This window comes from Tamandua tetradactyla, chromosome 11, assembly GCF_023851605.1.
Source record: "Tamandua tetradactyla isolate mTamTet1 chromosome 11, mTamTet1.pri, whole genome shotgun sequence".
Taxonomy (NCBI): Eukaryota; Metazoa; Chordata; class Mammalia; order Pilosa; family Myrmecophagidae; genus Tamandua; species Tamandua tetradactyla.
In genome coordinates this window covers 94,695,147-94,717,437 of record NC_135337.1, presented here as the reverse complement: position 1 = coordinate 94,717,437, position 22,291 = coordinate 94,695,147, and the positions used below count along the sequence as shown (strand labels likewise).

General features: G+C 46.0%; 1 protein-coding gene and 1 pseudogene across 1 annotated transcript; one reads left to right on the top strand and one right to left on the bottom strand.

Moving 5' to 3' along the window:
* Positions 1-1,511: 1,511 nt before the first annotated feature.
* On the bottom strand, positions 1,512-6,345 carry LOC143649273 (olfactory receptor 2Z1-like; annotated as a pseudogene).
* A 7,228-nt stretch (positions 6,346-13,573) lies between these two features.
* LOC143649710 (C-type lectin domain family 4 member G-like) lies at positions 13,574-21,562 on the top strand. Its single transcript, XM_077119637.1, has 7 exons — positions 13,574-13,697; positions 13,982-14,089; positions 14,614-14,667; positions 14,754-14,843; positions 16,659-16,810; positions 19,456-19,556; positions 21,316-21,562. The coding sequence occupies exons 1-7, from the start codon at positions 13,607-13,609 to the stop codon at positions 21,452-21,454; spliced, it is 735 nt and encodes a 244-aa protein (XP_076975752.1). The 5' UTR covers positions 13,574-13,606; the 3' UTR covers positions 21,455-21,562.
* Positions 21,563-22,291: the final 729 nt, after the last annotated feature.

Here is a 22,291-nt window from a genome sequence, read left to right as displayed (position 1 = left end):
GGCTTGGACCCGAGTCTGGGTTTGATGGTTGTTGACGTTTCCTAGGCTGCCCAAAGCAGATACCACGAAATGCGATGGCTTTAACAGTGGGAATTTATTACTTACAAGCTCACAGTTCTGAGGTTGAGAAAAATGCCCAAATCAAGGCATCATCAAGGCAACGCTTTCTTCCTGAAGACCAGTTGCCGGCCATCCTCAGCTCCTGTGCCACACAGCAAGGCACATCGTGGCGTCTGCTGGGCTCTCCCTTCTCTTCCAGGTTCCGTTGATTTCAGGGTCTTGCTCTGTGGATGTCTCTCTCTTCCTGTGTCTGAATTTCTTTCTCGTATAAAGGACGTCAGTAACAGAATTAAGATCCACCCTGGGTCATGCTTTAACTGAAGTAACTGCATTAAAAGGTCTGATCAACCATCGATTTACACCCACAGGAATGGGTTAGCTTTAAGAACACGATTTTCTGGGGGTATATACATTTTCAAACCACCGTATTGGTCTAGTTTCAAATTCCTAGAAGCCCCACTCACAGCACTCCCCATCAATTCTCCCACACGCATTGGCACCTGCCATTCAAAACGCGTAAGATGACATGCCAACTCAGCCTTTGCATGCCTAGATATGGTTCCGATTTTTAGTCTAGAGAGATATTAGGTAAATATATCCACAAAGGTGATGAACAGGAGTGCAGAATTTCCTTTGAATCCCCAAATTGAGTATTTTTAACTCTTTACCTCTTGTGTCCACTGGTGATGGCAAAACAATTAGAAATGGCAAAGCCAACCTTAAATGTCCCTGATGCTCAGTCATGGGTGTGTGACAGTCACGGGTGGGCTTCACCGTCTCTGCTCTCTGCTCTGTCACAATTGAGATGGAAAAAAGAACTCATGCTTGGACTGACAGGCCAGGGTTAATTTCAGTGACAGACCTTTAATTCTGTAAAAACTGCAAATACAACCCAAGAAAGAATCAACTAGGAAATTTCAGGAGCAGAGACAACAGAATAGCGTAGTTTATCAACTTCAGAGCTGCAGCCCTGGACCCTCTTTCTTTTTTGGATTTTGGGGGTTGAGTCACACTTGGAGTGCACAAATGTACACGGATAAAATATAAGGCTAATAGGATAAGAATAGGATATGAAGTTAATACCCTAGATAATAGGATAAGATACAGGATAACACTAGGATACAAGGTTAATATTCTGTCTAGTAGGGGGCTATAATACGCAGAAGCTGGGATCCCATGTCTGCTGTTGGGTGTGGGATTCTTGTTAGAAACATCTCTTGTTTAAAACCGAAAAAAGAATTCCCTTCTTTTATTTAAGTAATTGAAATCGCTACTTTGGTTTTCCACAAATCCATAAGAAAGAAAACGCATCTGCAGGGAGCAAGGGGGCCTGTGAGATAGCAGGTCATGGGCCATAGGGGCTGCAGAAGATTTCTTTTGGGTGGGTAGGGGGGATCAGCTCTTGCCAGGAGTGCATCTCTTTTTTATTTTATTTTATTTTTTTTAGGAGCTCACCCCTTTGACCTGAAGCCAGTTCTGCCAAGGACGTTGACCAAAGCCGCCCTCATTTCTCGGTTCCTCAGGCTGTAGATGAGGGGGTTGGGTGGGCGTGACGAGGCTGTGGAAGAGGGAGGCCACGGTGTCCTGCCGTGGGCCATGGGCCGTACCAGATACCATGGACGTGAGCACAGCTGCCCCATAGAAGAGCCACCCCACCGATGGTGACCCGAGAGGCGCAGGTGGCAACAGCCTTTTGCCAGACCTCGGCTGAGTGCGTGTCTCGGCTGAGTGCACGTGCTGAACTGGCCCCAGTGAGGGACGCGGGCAGCAGCAGAATCAGCACCCCCGAGGTGGACAGCGCCAAGCTGGGGTCAGCGTTCTCCGCACAGGAGAGCTTCAGCAGGGCCGGCAGCTCACAAAGGAAGGGGTCCACAGTGTGAGAAGCGCAGTAGGGGAAGTGTAGGGTGATGGTCTGGATGGAGGTGACACGCCAGACCACCAGGAGTGCTCACCATGAACACGCACACCTGGCATTTCGTGAGCACAGGATAATGCAGGGGGTGGCACACGGTCACGTAGCGGTCATGACATGAGGGACAGCAGGACACCCACCAACGTCAGACAGAACATCCGAACTACACATCCCCCAAAGGAGGTGGAACCCAATCCCTGCAGGTGCTTGGCCGCCATCTTGGGGGTGGTGACCATTGGAAAGCTAGTGTCCAACAGGGAGAGTTGGCTGAGCGGGAGAAACATGGGTGTGTGGAATTGGGGGTCTGTGGAGATCAGGAAGAGCAGGGCGGTGTTGCCCATGAAACATGGTAGCCACACGGGAGAAGAGAATCTGGTGTGGCTGCAGTGCCTGCAAGACTGAGGTCTGACTCTATTGATCCATTTCCTGCCTCCATCCTTTGGGGAGCATCATTTGTCTGCAGGAAGAACAGGACCTCTGTTAGGAGTCTCAGTGAGGGGGGCAGGTAGGTTTCATCTCACATGCAACTGTGGTAGTTTGGGAGAGGTTTCCTGGATCCTCTTGAGAAGGTCAACGAGCCTCATCCAAACTCAGTAGGAAGAAAAATGCTCTGGCTGATTCTTTATGCCTGCTCAGGACGGGAGATGGGGTAACAGTGACACGAAGTTTGTTTCTGACACCTGTGAGTTAAACTCTTGCCTCTGCCCTCCAGGCAAGCTCTCCCCCACCAACTCTTGCAGTTAAACTTTCTGTTTCCAAGAAAGAGCACAGGGCAGCTTCAGTGAAATATTGGAATACATCCTCCCAGATATCCTAGGGCCAAAGCAGAGGTGGGATTCCGAAAAGACTGAGTGGGAAGTACGGAGGCTTTCACAAGGGGATTAGAGATAATGAGGCTGGATAAAAATTAAGCCAAAACCCCAAAGAAAGGTTTATTTCCAAATTATTTGGAAGATCTTGTTTCCAAATCCCCAAACTCTGCAAGAGTGAGAGGTGGGATGATATTTAGAATGTGGACTCAAGACGTCTACACTGTAAAAGGGCACGTGAGTGGTTAGACTCAAGTGGTCTGGAGTGGCTCTCCTGGATACCAGCCATCTGTTTGAGTCTTGATTTTATAAGATGAGAGTGGAGTGCGTTATGCTTAGCATGTATTAGGTATTCAATAAAAATCTGGTGAATGAATTAGGTGGATGAGGAAGATGCTTAAAGTATGAGGAAGGACTGCCCCCACTTAACTAAGAATGCTTGACCATCTAACCCTCAACCTCACACCCCCAGGCTAACTCAGGTTTCCAGGAGTACCACTCACTATACAACATCTCCAACAGCGAGAACTTAGAGTTTAAAGGGGCACCTGCCACCATCAACGAGGAGAGAGAGAAGTAGAGAGAAGCTGGCTGAGAGGGCGCTCCCTTGCTGAAATCCAGTAGTGCTTTGCCTTACCAGATGCCCAAAGGGGTTGGGCTTTTTGGAGACCAGGAAGAGCCAACATGGGCCCAAGCCATTGAAGAGGCTTACCTAGGATTTCTTTCAGCTTCTCTGACATGATTTCCTTTAATCTTGAAATTGGATGGAGCTTTCCCCCTTGTCTAACGGCTGGCTGCTCCTTACCCTCCATCTCTATCTCTTTGTTTTGCCCATTTCAGTGCTGCAGTAGAGCTGGCATTGAGATCTTCTTAAATTTCTCCCCAGGATTTCCACCACATCCAGGCCCTTTATTAACTGGTCCCCAAATATTCATTCATTCAGTGACAGTTAATTGAGCCCCTCCTAAATGCCACTCATTGAAAAAAGCGTAAGTGACACAGAGTGTGAAAAATGGACAAGTACTTGCTTTCATGAGGCGCACAGCCTCATTGGAGAGAGACAGAGACACCAAATAAAGAAAAACTCAAGCCAGATACTCCTTTTATAGTAAGCAAAGAGTGTAAAGGAATTAAACAGGATGATCTAATTAGGAATTTACCAGGGCAAACACCGTTGGATAACGTGGTTGAAGAAAGTCTCTCTGGACAGCTGAGAGCTGCCCTCAAAATCTAAAGTACTGTTTTTAAGAGAGGGAATGCTGACATTACTTAAGGGAAATCAAGGAGGCCAGTTATGGTTCTTTCTATCAAAGAATTTTCTAAATGTTAAATCTAGTGGAACAGACAGCACTCTGAGGTGTATCTATCCTTTTCAATGAATAATAAGTGGTCTGGAAGCATGAAGACCCCTTAGCACTGCCTTCAAAGGGTTTAGAGTTTGATGGAGGGTGTGGGCTGGTAAACCAGATCACTTCAGGACATGGGAAAAGGGGGTTTTCATGGGGTGCAGAACCAGATCTGCTTGATAGGTCAGAGAACACTTTGTAGAAGGAAAGATCTTTAAGCTGAATTTTGAAAGTCAGGTAGGGTTGTGTTGCAGGCAGAAAAAGGAAGGTCATCGCATTGTGCATCATTTGGCATATATTTAAGAAAATAGACTCCGGGATAAACAAGAGAAGGATTTGAATGCTGCATCCTAGCCTCGTGACCTTAAGCAACGTGTTTCACTTTTCTGGGGTTCAGTTTCCCCATCTGTAAACGGGGATAAATAATACCCTCCTCATAGGAGTTGCTGTGAGAATTAAATAAGATAGTGAATGAAAGTTTGGCACATCGCTAGCTATCTGGGAATGGCTCGATTTGGGTCCCAGCTATCACTCATGTTGTAAAGGAAGGGCAAGCCCTGGAAGAGATTGGCTGGGTGGCTTCTAAAATCTCTTCTGATGGTGGGGTACTGCCGTCTGGTACTTAGCCCCGTGCCTGGCATGCAGCAAGACCGCTCAGCGTGCGCTAGCTCGTCTGTTCATGTTTTCCAACCCTGATGTTCTCATTCAGTACCTGGCACAAAGCAGTCGCTTCAAGCTGACCTTCAGTCACCCTTTTCTGAATCGACAGTTCGGGAGACAGTTTATCCTAACTCAGTGGTTCTCAGCTGGACGTGACTTTGCTCCCCGCAGGAGATATGGACAATGTCTGGAGACATCTTTGGCTGTCACAATGTGGGACGGAGAGCTCCGGGCATCCAGAAGTCATGGATGCTGCTAAACATCAAATAATGCAGGAGACAGTTCCCTCCGGAGAGGATAATCCACTGAAAATGTCAGTACCGCCAAGGCAGAGAAACCCAACTGAAGCCCTCTCAGACCTTCCTTGGAACCTCTGGGAAGCTTCCCACACCCCCCTCACTGATGTTTGGGAAGAGATGAGCTTCATGTCACGTGCACACTTGGAGAAGTCTCTGTGAAATGGCATTTTCAGATACAGTTTTAAAGAACAAAAATAAGAAGATCAGCCCTGGCTTAAATCTCTGGAGAACTTCACTGTCTCCGTGTCTCTATACAGGGAAGAGTTTATTCTTTATTCTTTATCTGTTGGAGCCAACTTACAGCCAAACAGTCCCGCTGGAACCTGTCAAAGGATTTTCAAGTGGGGAAAATGTATGTGTTCTTTTCTTCTCTTATATGTCCTGTTAAAAGAAATGCAAGGGAGCTGATATTGCTTAAGTGTTTACTACATACCAGGTGCCATACTAAAGAGAGAAGGGTTTATGGATGTCAGTCGAAGGGTTTCTCCACCTCAGCACTGTTCACATTTTGGGCTGCACAATACTAAATATTTTTTTAATTTTTATTTTTTAAAATGTTGTTTATTGTTAAATATAACATATACACAAAGAAAAAAGAAAAAGAAAAAGCAATGAATTTCAAGCCTTATCACAACAATTAGTTGCAGAACAGATTTCAGAGTTTGGCATGGGTTACAATTGCACAGTTTTAAGTTTTTACTTCTAGTTGCTCTAAATATTAGAGACTAAAAGAAATATCAATCTAATGATTCAGTACTCATGCTCATTTGTTACATCCTTTCTTCTCTGTATAACTCCACCACCATCTTTGATCCTTCTTCCACTCTTTGGGAGTATTTGGGCTGTGCTAAATTAGAACTTTTTCATAACGATAAATATTTTACAGGCATTTCCGCCACTAAACCCCTAACCAATAGGTGCTATTTCTACAGCAGTGAATGGGTGAGGAAACAGATTCAAAGGAGTGCAATAACCAATCCAAGACCCACCCAGGAAACAAGCAATAGAACCAAGTTTTACATAAATGCTGGAATAAATCCAGAGCCCCTGTTCCTCCGTGGACACCCGCTTTCCACCAGCGACACTGTGATGGACTGCGTGGGATGTGCTTCCCCAAATAAAACCCGGTGCTCCCGCCCCAGTCACTTTGTGTTTGTTTCCTCTGTTGGAGGGTGCAGGAGCCACGCCCTCCAGCCCGTGGGTCCAAGCCCCTCTGGGGACCACCCTTGCTCCTCCAGTAACTCACCTCCCTCTGCCATCATGGCCCTTCCAGCCCATTCACCAATAGCTTCCCTTTGCCTCTGGACACTTTCCTGGATCTCCCCAATGCCTTCTCCATAAAAGACCTTTCCCTCCTCTTACACACTCAACATGGTGCTTCCCTGACATCCCCTTCCCTTCCAAGTAGCCCCTCTACTAATGATGCATCCACAGAGAAGTAAATATGCTGCCAATCCAGCTTTTGAGATCCTCTACAAGCAGCTTCTCCAACTGAATTGTGAGTTCCCTGATGTCATGGTTTGCCTTGAGCTTTGGGGACACACTTTCTGGGGAAAGGGCATTTCCATCCACCCGCCCTCACCTCCCACAGTCGGGCAGGAGAGCTGGGTAAAGATAAGCCTTGGGTCAGGCTGAACCTGGTGGCCTGTCAGCTGGCTCTAAATCCAGCTCCTTTGCATGTTGGGGTGAAGAATCCCTCTGACAGGTCCTTGAGTTGACTTTTTGAACCCTTACTTTGCACATTTTCTCGTGGCTACCAGTGTCTGAGATCTGATGCTCTTGCTGAAAACGAGAGCCGAGAGCAGAAGCATTGAGTTGTCAACTCCGCTCATGATGGGGCATGGACGGACCCTTTCTCCAGGGTTAGAAGGCAGAGGGTGTAGGGCTCACAAGGCTTTTTAGGGTCCAAAGAAAATGTTTTGATTTCTTTTAACTTTGGGAGAAAAATCATGGCTCTATCCACCCCGGATGCCAATTATCTTTAGTCCAGTGGAGTCATAAAATATTATTTTAATACTCTATTTTGACGGAGGAAGTGGCCCGCGGAGGCAGCCCTGCTGTTCACATTCCTTGTTAGTTTGATAATCAAATAATGATCTACTTGGGATCCCAGTCCAGCCAGCGCTTTCCCTTTTAGTGTCTATTTGACTTCATTCCCAAGCACCTGGATGCAGAGCAAGGACTCAGTAAACAGTTGTGGAATGAATAGCATCTGCGAGGAAAATTCTCGGTTTGAAGTGGCAAAGGTATTAACTGAAGGGCAGAGAGATGAGCCCTCTGACTGCATCACCTGCTCTCTCTACTCTGGTGGTTGAATCCAAGCTCGGTTCCTTCTGGCTTGTATCCCCGAGCTACCGGATTGGGTCTCTGCCAATGGCACCAGGGCATCGCTGTTTTGGACTCTCCTGGGTGTGGGACTGAAGGGGCCTCTGGGCTCTGCCCGACAACTTACTCTAGTCCCAGCCTCTCTGCAGTGGTTGAGGGCTCAAGGAGTTCAGACATGACTATTAAAACACTGGAGATGAACTTCCCAGGGGGCCTGGTGTATTCGCAGTCGTAGCCCCGCTGACCGGCTGAGATCAATCAATGGTTATATGCCTGACTGTGAATTAAGAAAGATAGAGAAGCATATACAATTGTTCTTTTGTTCCAAATGCTTGCGTGTATTTAGACTCAGCGTGATTGCAAACAAAGACTACAAAACCATTTGCTCCTTAGGCTCTTTCCTGCCCCTAACAGCACCTCCCTAACCATGCCTTGCAAGTGGGGCTCCAGGGTCTGACCCCTATTTGCGATGGGCTCAGAGCCCCCACTCAGACCCTACACACGCTACAACTCTCTTTGTCCTCGGTTGAGTTTGAAACCTACTAGATGCAGCACCTCTGGTCCATGAATCATGCCTGAGTCAGTGGGGTACCTGACAAAACTGTCTAAGGATAGACGCTCTGGGGGATGCATCAGAAAGCTTCTTTTTGTCTACCTTTTGCTGTGAGAATATTAACAGACACGGGAGCCGAACCCTTGAGATTGGAAGTATCTCTGGAGGAAAGGGAAGATATTTTCAAACTCTCAATTCCAGGAAGGTGGGTCCAATTATTGTGGTGGATAATTGAACTTTCAAGATCCAAGCTATTATGTCAGAAAATCTGAAATTCTCTGTGTTTCCCCTGTGGGAAAAAATAACATTTCTGATCCAAAGAATTTTTTCTGAATGAAATCATGGAGCTGTGATGTTGGAAGAACAGCCATGCAACAGCCCATCTTTCTTGTTCTGGAGTAATTTCCCTCTCTAATCTATATTTTCTGACAGAGCTTATGAAGAACTCACAGAAAAAGAGAAAAGACTGAAGACTGAAAATAGCAATATCCCTCCAGGACATCGGTGTGTTGGTTTGAAACTGTTGCGGTCCCCAGAAAAGCCACATTCTTTCATCCTAATTCAATATTGTAGGGTGGGATCTTTTTGATTAAGTAGTTTCCATGGAGATGTGACCCACCCAATCGTGGTGGGACTTTTCGATTAGGTGGTTTCCATGGAGAAGTGTCTCCCCCCATTCAAGATGGGGTTGCTTACTGGAGTCCTTTAAGAGGGAATCATTTTGAAAAAAGCTTCAGAGCCAACACAGAGACATTCGGAATGCAGAAAGAAAATGCTCCTGGGAAAGGTGTTGGAAATGAGAATCCAGGAGAGAAAGTTAGTAGACATTGCCCTGTGCCTTCCCAGCTGAGAGAGAAACCCCAGATGTCATCGGCCCTTTCTTGAGTGAAGGTGTGTTTCCCTGGATGCTTCGTTTGGACATTTTTATGACCTTAGAACTGTAAACTTGTGACTTAATAAATTTCCTTTATAAATCCCAGCCCTTTTCTGGTATATTGCATTTCAGCAGCCTTAACAAACTAAAATACTCGTTAAGGTTACTGAAAAAGTGGGAAAGGTGTAAAAGTGTATGCAATGATACTAGACCAAAATGAGGTGATGAAACAGGGGGTTTGCAGGAAAAATAAACCTAGACGAAGGACTAGCTGATTCCAGAGCTGTATATTAAAAAAGGCTGGTTTGTTTGGGGGTGGTGCAATGGTGGCCCAGTGGCAGAGCTCTCGTCTGCCATGCAGGAGACCTGGGTTCCATTCCCAGAGCCTGCCCGTGCAAAAGAAAAAAAATCAGTTGCATCAATTATTTTACAATATTATGCTTTTATCACCAATATCCTTTACCAAACTTTTTCATCACCTCAAACAAACTCCATATCCATTAAATAACTCCACCCCACCCTCCCTCCCCCAGCCGCTGGTCCTCTATAAGCTATGATCTCTTTTTAGAAACCTGTTTGTAGTGCAGATAGAAAAAAGGTCCTGTTATTTCATTGAATAAATAACTAGAAAACACAAAAGTATTGAAAATAATCTAAATCCAACTGCAGAAGGAAGCGAAGGTGAATTGAATTTTGATCTTGACTTGAGAGCTACTAAGAGGATATTAAGTGGTGGAATGAAATTGTATCCAAAGTCAGAAGACTTTTTAGTCTAATTTTAGCATCAAGTATTTTTAAAAAGTAAATAAGAAAAACCTACAGCAAATTTCTAGTTGAACAACAAAATGAGATTTCCAGTTTATTTTTCATGACATTAAATAACCGTAAAACTCCCACAATGAATCTCTTGGTATAAATTCTCCATGGTATTTAGTAGGAAAATTGTCAAAATCAACAGTTATAAGAGTATATTTTAGTACATACAAATTATGAAGAAGACCATATTACCCAACGTCAAACGGAACAAGATTTAGAATTGCTGGTGACATAGGAGTCAGCTGTGTTAAGTAAAAATACGATGACACTTACTGAACTGGCCTAAAAAATAAGTCCCCAGAAAACACTTTCTGATAAATGACATATGCCACCCACATCACAAAATCCGTCATTATTTAACATTCATCCACCAAAAAACAAAGGGCAATGAAAGACCCTTAAAAAAAATACTTAACAATCACATAGGAGTTTAATTTTCTAGATTATTTCCAAATTCTTCACAGCATTTAAAACATTTTCTTCTTTTATTATGGCATATAATGCACATAAAAATGCATAAACAAGAGGAAGGAAGCCTGGGGGCACAAATGAAATCAGAAGAAAGATAGATGATAAAGACTTAATGGTATAATCTAGGGATGCCTAGCGTGTATAATGATAGTGACTAAATGTGCAAATTTAAAAATGTTTTGCATGAGGAAGAACAAAGGAATGTCATTACTGCAGGGTGTTGAAAACAGATGGTAATTCATATTTAAAAATTTCAACTTATGTGTGAGACTAAAGCAAAAAATGTTTATTTGGTACAAAATTTATATTTTGACTAGTGCATTTCTTAATATAACTTATGTGGACAGCTTAATTGAACACCATCAGTACGAGGAACCTTGAGTAAGACATGAGATTTTGTAGGTTTGTCCAGAGTGTTGCCCAGATAAATCCCAGAAGGATTTGAACAGTGAATAAAAAGTATTTGCAAAGTCCCCTTGGGGGAATGGTGAGAAAGGGGGAAAATTCAACTTCCCCAAGTGGAGAATTCTTGATATTCTCACAAGCAGTGTGGACAACCAAAGCTATAGGCTGAGCCCCCAGACTTGGGGTTTGTTCATATGAAACTTAACCCTGCAAAGGATAGGTCAAGCCTACTTAAAATTAGGCCTAAGAGTCACCCCCAAGAGAGCCTCTTTTGTTGCTCAGACGTGGCCTCTCTCTCCAGCCAACACAACAAGCAAACTCACTGCCCTCCCCCTCTCTACGTGGGACATGACTCCCAGGGGTGTGGACTTCCTGGCAGCGTGGGATAGAAATCCTAGAATGAGCTGAGACTCAGCATCAAGGTATTGAGAAAACCTTCTCAAACGAAAGGGGAAAGAGAGAAATGAGACAAATAAAGTATTAATGGCTCAGAGATTCCAAACAGAGTCGCGAGGTCATCCTGGAGATTATCTTAGGCATTATATAGCTATCACATTTTTAGTTGAGGTGTAACAGAGAGGCTGGAGGGAAGTGCATGAAAATGTAGAGCTGTGTTCCAGTAGCCATGTTTCTTGAAGATGATTGTATAATGATAGAGCTTTCACGGTGTGACTGTGTGATTGTGAAAACCTTGTGTCTGATGCTCCTTTTATCTACCTTATGGACAGAGGAATAAAACATATCAACTAAAAATAAATGAATAATAGGGGAAACAAATGTTAAAATAAATTTAGTAGATTGAAAAAAAATGCATGAACATATGTTCAGTCAATGGGTAAATGTAGAATGGGTGCTTTCTCCTCCACCTGAGCCCAGCAAGCCCCATCCGACCTGCTTCATCCCATTCCCCAGAATTAACCACAATCCGAATTTTTGATAACAATTTACTGATTCTCTATGGCTTCATTACCCATATATACACCCCTAAGTAATTTAATTTAATTTGTCTTTAAAAGCCCAACTTAATTGATGTATAGTTTACATAGATGCCCTCATTTTTAGCTATACAGTTTCACGAATTTGACAGATTTATATAATCACAGACTCTCCACCTCAATCAAGATCGAGAACATTTTCATCACCCCCCAAAAGTTTCCTGTCATTCCCCTGTCCCTGGACCAGACAACTATGATATGCTTTCTGTGAGTGTCGGCGAATGCTGCGTGAATGAAATCACACCATGGACAGACATTTCTGTCTAGCCTCCTTCACTTAGCGCAGTGCGTTGCGATCCAGCCCCGCCCCGCCCACCACAGTTCCTTCCTTTCCATCGCTGCGCAGTGTTCCGTTGTGTGGATGCTGGACAGTTGGTCTCTACATGGCCTATCGTTGGACATTTGATTTTTTTCCAGCTTGGGGCTATTAAAAATAAAACTGTTGCGAACATTAATTTTGCCTGTTTTTGAACTTTGTCTCCACAATTTTTTAATTTGAAAAAATTTAGAACTCCGATGAAGTTGGAAGAGTAGTACGATGAGTCTGTGCGCTTTACGTGGTTTCATCATTTGTTAACACTGCACATTTGCTTTATCACAGAATCTATCTGTCTTTCTATCTACATCTACGTCATCTCATCCATATTCTTAATTACTAATATGCTTCAGATTCAGTTGCAGAAATTGTTTCTGAACAATTGGTTTTTTGCTCATGAGTAGACTTACAGTGATTTTTTTTCTTTTTGTATTGCTTTGTTTTGGAAGATTCATCTATGTTGTTATGTGTCACGTACATTGCTGTGTGGTTTTCCATTCTAATAATATACCACAGTTTATTTCTACCCAAACGGGCACTTGGCTTACTCTCAGTTTTATCTATTTCAAACAGTTACAGCAGATATTTTGCCCGTGCCTCTTGGGGCACACAAGCCCACAATTCTGTTTGATGTACAACCAGGAACGTAATGGCAAAGCTGTATATGTTTTCATTTTTACTAATGCAAAATCTTTTCCAGAATGGTTGTGCCAATTCCCACTCTCACAAGCAGTGGGTGAATGCACCTGTTCCTCCAAATCCTTGCCAGTATTTGCTGCTGGACTTCTTGTTTTGCGGCAATCTGATATGCACAAAATATCTCTTTGTCAACTAGCTTGTGTTTCCTTGATTGCTAATGAGTTTGAGAACTTTTCCTAAGTAAAGAATTGTCAAGATTACCTAGAAGCATGAGGACACATTTGTGACTGCAATGTGCAGTGGTCAAATTGTGAGAATACTTACGCATGTGGCTCACGGTTGCAAAACAATATGCAAAATTAGTGGTCAGTAACAATAAATGGAAAACGGAGTCAGAGAGGAAAAGTTTCCAAGCCTAGCTGTGGTTTTAATTAGTCTTTTGTTTGAACCACTCTGAGCCTTCCATCTCTAATGAATTGAATAGTCCTTATCTTAGACAGTTTTGTGAGAAGAAATGAGATAGGGCATATGTAAGACATCGTGTTTGACAAGGACAAGGCAGTCAGATAAATTTTACTTCCTTCTTCCTTCTGGGTTGCAGTATATTCAAAACTTAAACACTTAAAAATAGCAAATTGCTAGTAGGCAAGCAGGCTAGATGAAGAGATGAGTGGATGAATGAATAAATGTGGATGGAAGCATGGTTTTGGGAAACGGCACTGGCATGAGGACTCAATTCTGTAAGTTGAAATGCTCACAGCTTCAGTGTGAGAACCCGAGAACACCTTTCACGTGAAGTTGCCAGAAGCAGAGCGTGGCTGAGGTGCCGGGATCTGGTCTTCAGGGGTCCCCGTTGTTTTGTGTTTTGGCCCCCTTGGGAAGGAATAAGTTTTCAGGGGACACTCGATGCCCACCGCCTTCTGCACCCAGGCAAGCAGGTCCTCTCCTCCACCATATTAATTGGTGATGAGCCATCTAGAGACCGTGGGTCCCGTGCTAAGCCAAGAAGGAAGAGAAACGGAAGTAGGTTTGGGGGAAGGCATTTCCTTCCAAGAACTGGGTGGAGTCACCCCGAATCACCCTCTGAGTTGGGAGGGAGCATCTCAGAGCAGAGTGAGCTGCCGCCATGAAGGAAGAAGATGAGGAGGGCAGTTGGGTGAATCCCAAGGAGCTCACAGCTGTGAGACCCAAGCCTCCCCCCAGGCCGTGTAATGCTGGTGAGTCAAGAAGCTTGGGACTACTTCCCCCCCAAAAGAGCTGGATGCTAGTGTGGGAACAGAAAAGCTAGAATTCCCATCTTGCCTAGACCCCCTCCTCATTCCAGTTACCTGTATCCTCACACCAGAACCCTTGGCATCTCTATCCAACCTTTCAGCATCCTACGGGTTCAGCAGGGAACCCAGAATAAGGGAGGGAGGCTGCTGGTCTGGGAGTAGACACAGGCATCCCAGGAGACAGCGTAGGTCTCTGGGGGAAAGGGAGCTGACCTGGTTCCCCCCAGGGCGATGGGGACAGAAACCCCCAGTCGAGACCTGGAAGTACGTCTGCCTGACTGTGGCTCTGACCCTGCTCCTCCTGGTTGCTCTCCTCAGCTTGCTTCTTCCCCCAGGTGAGACTCCTGGACCAGAGGGTACAGGTTGATTATGGGGAAGCAGCACAGCCTGTACAGGTGGGCTGCAGGGCGGGGGCGGGGTGGGGCAGAAAGGGTTGGCCAGTCTGTGTCCCTGGGGAGGAAAGGGTACCTCGGGGGAGCTGATCTACCCCCCGCCCCAGCCTTGGAAGCATCTGGGTGGTCTGCAATGGCTAAAGAAGAAGGAGGAATTAGTCCAAGTCACTAGTGAGTGCCACCCCAAAGCCAAACCTCCAGCTGAGGCTGGAAGCCCAAGGCCCCGCGTAAACAGGACAGACGGCCAACACCGCAGTCAGACAGACCTGAAGCCCTACATCTCGGCTCAGCGGCTGGTGACCGTGGACAAGCATCTCTGCCTCTCTGGCCTTGATAATTCTCATCTATGTAATGGCTGGGGTGTTCCAGAACCCCAAACTGCCTTGTTCCAGGGCTGGGAGAAAGCCTTGGCTTTCGGGGTTTGGGGAACGGGAAGAAGCCCCAGCGTTGCTTGTGCCTCTCACCAGTCTTAAGGAAGACAGAGCAGGTGCAGGAGGAAGCCACTCAGCTGAAGAGAAAAGGTGAGTGGGGGTCAACAAGGGGCACCCCTTTCCTAATCAAAGCCCTCCCCTTGCCTTCACCTGCCCTTTTCCTTTGGTTCTCCCAGTGACACAGGGACTGGCAGATGCAGGGCACGATCGGGACTTCATTCGCGGTGAAATGTTCCGGCAAGTAAAGAGTGCACGGGTGGGCAATGGTGAGTGGGTGTGAGTTGGGAGGTGGGGTGTGGGGGAGGCTGAGGGACTCTTTTCCCTCCACACTGTGACAACGGGGCTTCCTGCAGCCGTGGGTCTCAGATGGGCACCCCAAAACCAATGGCCATTTCAGTACTAGCTGAATGTTGAGAAGGAAGGAGATGGCATAGTCAGATGGTGTACGCCGTGGGGGAGTTCCAGAAAGAGAAGGACTTTAAAGAAAGCCATATTTGGCCTTGCCTCACAGTCCCTGGGTGACCTTGGAAGCTCACTCAGTGACCCCAGGTCCTGGCTCCCTCAGCAGAGAAAAAGGGGGAGATTAACAGTCTCTTCCTCAAGAAAGTTGTCAGGGTCCAGAGCCTCCACCTGGACTCAGCACACCAGCACCTTGGGCAGTGTGGTCCTTTGCAGCTACTATTGTCTGGAGAGTTTGCTCACCAAGCCTACTGGATTAAATACTGTCAGAGGTTGTTCCCTGCTGCTAAATATTTTAAATATAACTTTTGGTTTAGTGGATTATAAATACATTAGATACATGGTAGGTCCATAGATAGATTGACTGATAGATGATAGATGGATGAATGATGGATGGATGGATGATGGATGGATGGATGGATGGATGATGGATGATGGATAGATAATGGGTATATGGATGGATGATGGATGGATGATAGATGGATGATGGATGGTGGATGGATAGATAGATGATGGATGATGGATGGATGGATGGGTGATGGATGGATGGATAAATGATGGATGGATGGATAGAAGATGGATGGATGATAGATAATGGATGGATGGATAGATGGATGAATGAATAGATGATGGATGGATGAATGAATAGATGATGGATGGATGATAGATAATGGGTGGATGGATAGATGATGGATGGATGGATGGATAGATGATAGATGGATGGATGGATGGATAGAGAGATGAGAAATAGAAATAAATGATTGAGATAGATAAATAATAGAAGATGGATGGATGGATGATGGATGGATGGATGGATGATGGATGGATGGATAGATAGACGATGGATGGATGGATGGATGGATAGAGAGATGAGAAATATAAATAGATGATTGAGATAGATGAATAATAGATGATAGACAGATGGGTAAATGATGGGTGGATGGATGGATGATGGAGGGATAGATTCACTAGATAATAGATAACATCAATGGACACCCCCCTTCCACTTCCTGAGCTCTTGCCTCCATGTTCCCACCCACCCCCTGTACAGAACCACTGTAATCAGTTGGGCATTTTTATTCCTTTAGAGCAGGTTTCTCAAACTCAGCACTATTGACATCAGGGGCTGGATGTCCTTTGTGGTGGGGACCATCCTGTGCAGTGGGGGATGCTGAGCATCCTAACAGCCTCCACCGCAAGATGCCAATATCACCCCCTCCCTTGTTGTGACAATCAAAACCATCCTCAGGCATTGCCAGATGTCCTCCTGGGAAGGGGCAAAATTTCCCTGGTTCAGAACCATTACTCTAGAGTTTCTCGAAGCAAATAAGGAAAATCAAACACACTGCCTCCTGTTTTACATAAAATGTAGCCCATTACTCATGCTGGTCTTTGAGTCACTTTCTTTTTCTCACTAAATATAAGATCAATATCACTTTACTATGACCATCTGGTATGGTCCAGTCCTGGAGAGCATGTACTGACTGGGTGCTGAGCTCCCAGTTCTTGGGTGAATTCAAGCAGAGACCATCAGGAAGGTGGACAGTGGGTGGTGGGTGACATGTCTCCTCCCCAGTGGAAGGCTGCACCTTCCAACTTTGTTCATGACTCTCTCTTCACAGAGTCCTTCTGCCAGTCCTGTCCCCAAGGCTGGAGAGCCTTCCAGGGTTCCTGCTACTTCTTCTCCACTAACAACCTCACCTGGACCCAGGCCAATGAGTCTTGTTTCCAGGAGCAAGCACATCTGGTTATCATCAACAGCAAAGCAGAACAGGTGGGAAAGAGGGTGACAGGACGTTAGCAGAGGGGAGAGATATTTTGCAAGAATTTTCAGGTTTGTATCTCTATCCATTTTGGCTTCTAGCACAATACCCCGGCATGGTCTTCAAGACGTGCCTCAATTTGCCCTAACCCACCTTCGTTGCTCTTACATACAGGGAATAGCCCTATGCCCTGGTCCTGCCTCCAAGTGTTTATTCATATGGGTAACTCTTCTTGGAATGCCCGTTCCCTTGCTGGCTGCATGGAGAACTCTTATTCATCCATGAAAACCCTAACCAAAACACCCCTTTCTCTACATCCTCTCATAGCACCATCTGAGACCCCTATGACAGCACTTTATGCTGCATTGGGGCTGCCTGACCCAGCATCTGGGGTAAGATCTGAAACATCTCTGGGTCTCTTGGGTTAAGAACAAGGCTTGGCACACAATAGAGACTTTGCATTAAGTCACCTGCCAGGGCTATTCCTACAGGCCGCAGACAAAACTCCTTGCCCTGATTGTCAAGAGCTAAGCTGGGCTGCCGCATGTTGAATTAGCTTGTTAAGACAATAAACCAAGGTGTCCATGTGGGTGCCGGCGTGGCGTGGCGTGATGCAAGGTTGCCATGTACAGGAGGCAGTGGACGCCATGGTGAAGAGTCTGGAGAGGAAACATTTAGAAGGTGCACGGCCTTATGTCCTGGTACAGTGTCAGCTGTAGTGAGGACCCCAGGCATCCATGCAGCAGCCTCCTCAGTGCACTGAGCACTGCCAGTGCCTCCAGCTCAGCACCCCAAGGTCTGGTGACCCACAAGTTGGAGAAGTTCCAGGACTTGACATTGTTTAAGATGTGGAGTTGTGAGAAAGGATACTTGACAGGCTCTTCGTAGATATTCTTTTTTTTTTTTTGCTTTTAAAAAGGGGAATTTAACGAATTGCTAGTTTACAGTTCTAAGGCCGAGAAAATGTCCCAATCAAAACAAGTCTATAGAAATGTCCAATCAAAGGCATCCAGGGAAAGATACCTTGGTTCAGGAAGGCCAGTGAAGTTCAGGGTTTCTCTCTGAAGTGAGAAGGCACATGGCAAACACAGTCAGGGTTTCTCTCTCAACTGGAAGGGCACATGGCGAGCACGGCATCATCTGCTACTCTCTCTCCTGGCTTCCTGTTTCATGAAGCTCCCCAGAAGGCATTTTCCTTCTTCATCTCCAAAGGTCATTGGCTTGTGGACTCTGCTGTGTAGTGCTGCAGCATTCTGTGCTCTCTCTGAATCTCTTTGTAGATTTTCTTATGTGTCATCAAGGCATAATTGTGCTTTTCTCAACGTTCTCTTATCACATCTTGTCAGCTTGGAGCTCATGTGAAAACAGGAGAGGTGGGGTGACTCCAGGGGTAGAAAGCAGAGCTTCTCTCTCACTGGCAGTCCTGATGGCCCTTGAGACTGTCCACAGAAAGCAAAAGGACAGTTTTCCAGGGACAGCGTCCCTTGGAAGGGAAAGGGGGTTGTAAAGGGATATATAAGCCAATATGTGGGAACGAACAGAGAAAGAGGAACTGTTGGCTGCTTAAGAGAGTTGTTGATTGTCGGATTTGGAAAGACCTGGTCTTCCATAGAAACAGAATGAAGTGAAAGTCTAAACCAAACCCAGCATTGCCTGCTTATTCCCCTAAAATAACAGAGCCCTCTTGAGACCATCCCCAGGCAACAGTGAAGGGAGAAAAAGCAACTCAGGGGAGTGGGTGAGCAGTAACTCCCTTGGAGGAAATGCCTCACTCAGGCTGGGGCCTCTGCAACATGCCATGTTCCTGCCTCAGCCCTGATACCTTATCAAAATGATCTTGTATTTCTACCAACTTATTACTTGAAGTGAGAGTATAGCTGTTTGCCATTTCAAGACTGAGCTATATTTTCCTAGTTTGGAAATAAACCAAATCTTTGTCTGATTTGGTTTAAATCATAAACAAAGTTTAATTCCCCAGCTCTCACATGCTCCATTTTCCCCCATGGAGCACAAAAGTACCAAGTACTGAATCCACGTGGAGCAAAGTATTTTCAAGGCTTTGCCCTCCTCTGATGAGGAGGGCTTTTCAGTGGTGCCTGGAGAAGGATTCAGAATGAGGATGTTTATAAGACCATGGTTAGCCAGACACCTGAGACCTTGATCTCAGCTCAAGCACTGGCTGAGCCGGGAGGGGCGGGGGCAGCTTTTCTGGACACCTGCCAGGTGAAGCCCCTGCAATTGCCTGTGGTCAGGCTGGAAGGATCACACGTCGGATTTCTGTCTCCTCATTGAGAGACGCTGCTTTTTTTCCCCTTAAAGACACATCCATTATTTCTCCATCTCTTTTTTCTAAGCGTCAGACACTTTACACAATAGATTCTTTCAATCTTGAGAATATGGTAGAGGGGTGGACTCCATTCTTTCTGCAGGAAGGATCATCTTGTCCAAGATCTTAAATACCGAGGCTTAAATCACGGTGGATTCACAGCCAGAATACACAGGGAGTTTTCTTCGTGGCTACCTGCAACCTCTTCTCACCTGAGTGTGTCTCCACACCTTTGTCCTCCAGCCCCAGTCCCCCCCCCACCCCGACCCTATCGCCAACCCAGCCACTGTGATGGAATACTGTTGCACAAACAGCTTTTTTTCCATCCAGGAATTCCTGGCACCCATTACGCAGGTGACTCTCTGGATAGGCCTCTTCAGAAAGGACGGAGGGACCCACAGGTGGTCTGATGGCTCCGCCCCCACCTACAGGTGAGTATCCCTGTCTGGGAGGCGAACGCACCTCACCACCCAAGATGGTTCATGGTCATTTAGATGTTCCCTTTTCATTCATTCACAATTATTTACCTGTAGACATAAATTTGACTATCCCCGTTATTGTCATTTTGTTACTTGAGAAGAGTTTTCCCAGGTTAAGTACTTGAGACATGGTAGGGTCTCTGCCGAACTGGTTTCTCCGTTGCAGGACTTCTCAGAGCATTGAATAAGCTTAATGAGAACCGTGCCGATTCAGGAAGAATATAACAATGTAGCACTTGCCAAGTGTATTAGTTTCCTAGGACTGTCAGAACAAATTTCCACAAACACAACGAAAATGTATCTTCTCACAGTTCTGGAGGCCAGAAGTCCAAAATGGAGGTGTTGGCAGGGGTGTTTTCTTCTGGAAGTTTGGAGGGGGAAACTGTTCCACGCATCCCTCTTGGCTTCCAGAGTTTGCCAGCAAGCCTTGGTGCTCCTTCCCTTGTAGATACATCACTCCAATCTCTCCCTCAACCTTCACATCACCTTCTCTCTGTGTGCGTCTCTCCCCTTCTCTTCTAAGGATGCTTGTCATTGGATTTAGCAACCCCTCTAATCCAGGATGACTTCATTTTGAGATTCTTCATTTAATTTATAACTATAAAGAGCTTTTTATGAAATAAGCTCAATTCCACAAGTACCAAGGGCTAGGACTTGGACTCATCTTTTGGTGGACCACCGTTCAACCCACGGCACCAACCTTTGTGGCACCTTTCACCAACGGCCAAACATTTCGGGTAGAACATTTCAGAGTCCTCTTGGGACATGCTGCCTGAATGATCAAGACTAAACTCTTCGGTTTGGTCTCCCAGGTCCTTCACAACCACCCCCCACCCCATTGTTATACTCTGTGATGCTTCAGCTCAGCTGGTACCAGTCACCCTGGTACCTACTGAATCGCTCTGTCTGCCTCCCCCAAGCCCCATTGCCTCTTCCCCAGCTCAGACCTGCTTATCTCTGGACAGGTATTTGCATTTGACTTTGGCCTTGTCTTCATTGGCCCTAAATGTGGATCTGAGGCGGCTTTAACAAGCCTGGTTCCCAAATTTCCCATGGGCATGGGAATCCGGATACAGTCCCCTTTGCAAACCTCGCCCCTTACACTTCCCGTCATGACATGACTTTCTCCCTCCTCTCCAGTCACCTGGAAAGGCCCAGAGGAGCCTCACGCTCTGCCTTTGCTTGCTCGCCTTTCCTTGTCTGATCAACTGTCCTGGTCCAGGCCCAGGATAGACGTCATCTCCTTGATAAAGCCGACCACAGTCTGAGCACCTGCTGTATACTGGACACCTTAGGTGTACCGGTCATCCCATCCTCAGGGTGTGCGCTCTTCTTGAAAAAGAGGGAACAAGTCCTCAGCACCCTTAAGGCGGCTTCCCCAGCTCAGAAGCAGCAAGTGGCAGAGCTGGGATTTGGACAGAGTCTGTCTGCCTTCAGGGTGGACCTCAGAGAAGGGAAGGGGGCCAGTGGTCTGGGGCAGTTGGGAGCTGGAGACCCTCAGCTAGGTCTGCCCTACTGGTCTGAAGACCAGCCTTGCCGCTGTTCCTATCTGAACGCATGTACTCTACTTGGCACATGGCACCGGCTTGATCCAATGATTACTGTAAGATGAGGCCAATACATGACCGTTTTGGGGGGCCTCAAGGGCTTCAGGGCTGGGGGTTTCAAGCACTGGTCCCACTGCTGAAGGTTTATAGGCATCTCTTCACAGCAACAGAGACTTCGAGGAGCCGCCTGACAATGGAACCCACTCCACCTGCGTGATGATGCTTCACCACGGACACTGGAAGGACTTCCCTTGTGAATTAGAGTCCTCTGTCTTCATCTGTGAGAAGCGGCAGAGCTGCTGACCCAGGCCTCGAGCCTCTATCATTTGGGATTGTTGTCGACCCCTTGCTGTGTGATCTCAGCCCCTGTCCCTGCTCTCTCTGGGCTTTGAGTCCCCAGAGACAACAATAAAGGATGTTTCTCCACCCCCCTGGGTAAGTTTCCTTGGCTCAAGGACTGCTCACTCTTTATCTCCTTTACTCTGATATCTTCTGCAGTAAAGAAAAGCACCAGGAGAAATCTTGGGTCTTTCCCTGCATGGGTTGGCTTGGAGCAACATGTTCTTAAACTTAATCCATTCCCATGGATGTCAACCCTTGGAAATAGGACCTTTTGATGAGATTGCTTCAGTTAAGATGTGCCCCAACTGAATTAGGGTGAGTCTTAATCTTGTCACTGAAGGCCTTATAGGGAAGGAGAAGGAGATAGAGAGAGAGAAAGAGAGAGAAATCTAGAGGAAGCAGTCAGAACTCCAAAGTCAACAGAACCCAGGAGGGAGAGAAGATATTGCCAGGTGCACTATCATGTGACAGAAAAGTCAAGGACAAAAGACATTGCCCCAAGAACAGTCCATCCCAGAGAGGGCAGCTCCTTCAACCTTGGTCTTACAATGAAGAATGCACCTAGAACCGAGCTTTGCTGACCCATGATGGATGTAAACTTGACCAAGAAATGGATCTTTGTGATTGTCACACTTGTTACTGCAGCACTCTTAGCATAACTTGACTGATACAGGAATGAAATTCCATTTCATAAAAATGCCTGGATCTGGGACTTTGATCTGGTGCCATAAACCTGAAGCTTGCAGAAAAGAGCAGTTTGGGGTTTCTCAGATAAAGTCTGTATCATCAATAGCCCAG

What these genes read in the sequence shown, in the direction of transcription:
- LOC143649710 (XM_077119637.1), top strand. Translation starts at nt 13,607, where the DNA reads ATGAAGGAAGAAGATGAGGAGGGCAGTTGGGTGAATCCCAAGGAGCTC. An exon ending in CACTCAGCTGAAGAGAAAAG is followed by an intron (nt 14,668 to 14,753) that starts GTGAGTGGGGGT and finishes TGGTTCTCCCAG; the next exon opens with TGACACAGGGACTGGCAGAT. An exon ending in GAGTGCACGGGTGGGCAATG is followed by an intron (nt 14,844 to 16,658) that starts GTGAGTGGGTGT and finishes CTCTCTTCACAG; the next exon opens with AGTCCTTCTGCCAGTCCTGT.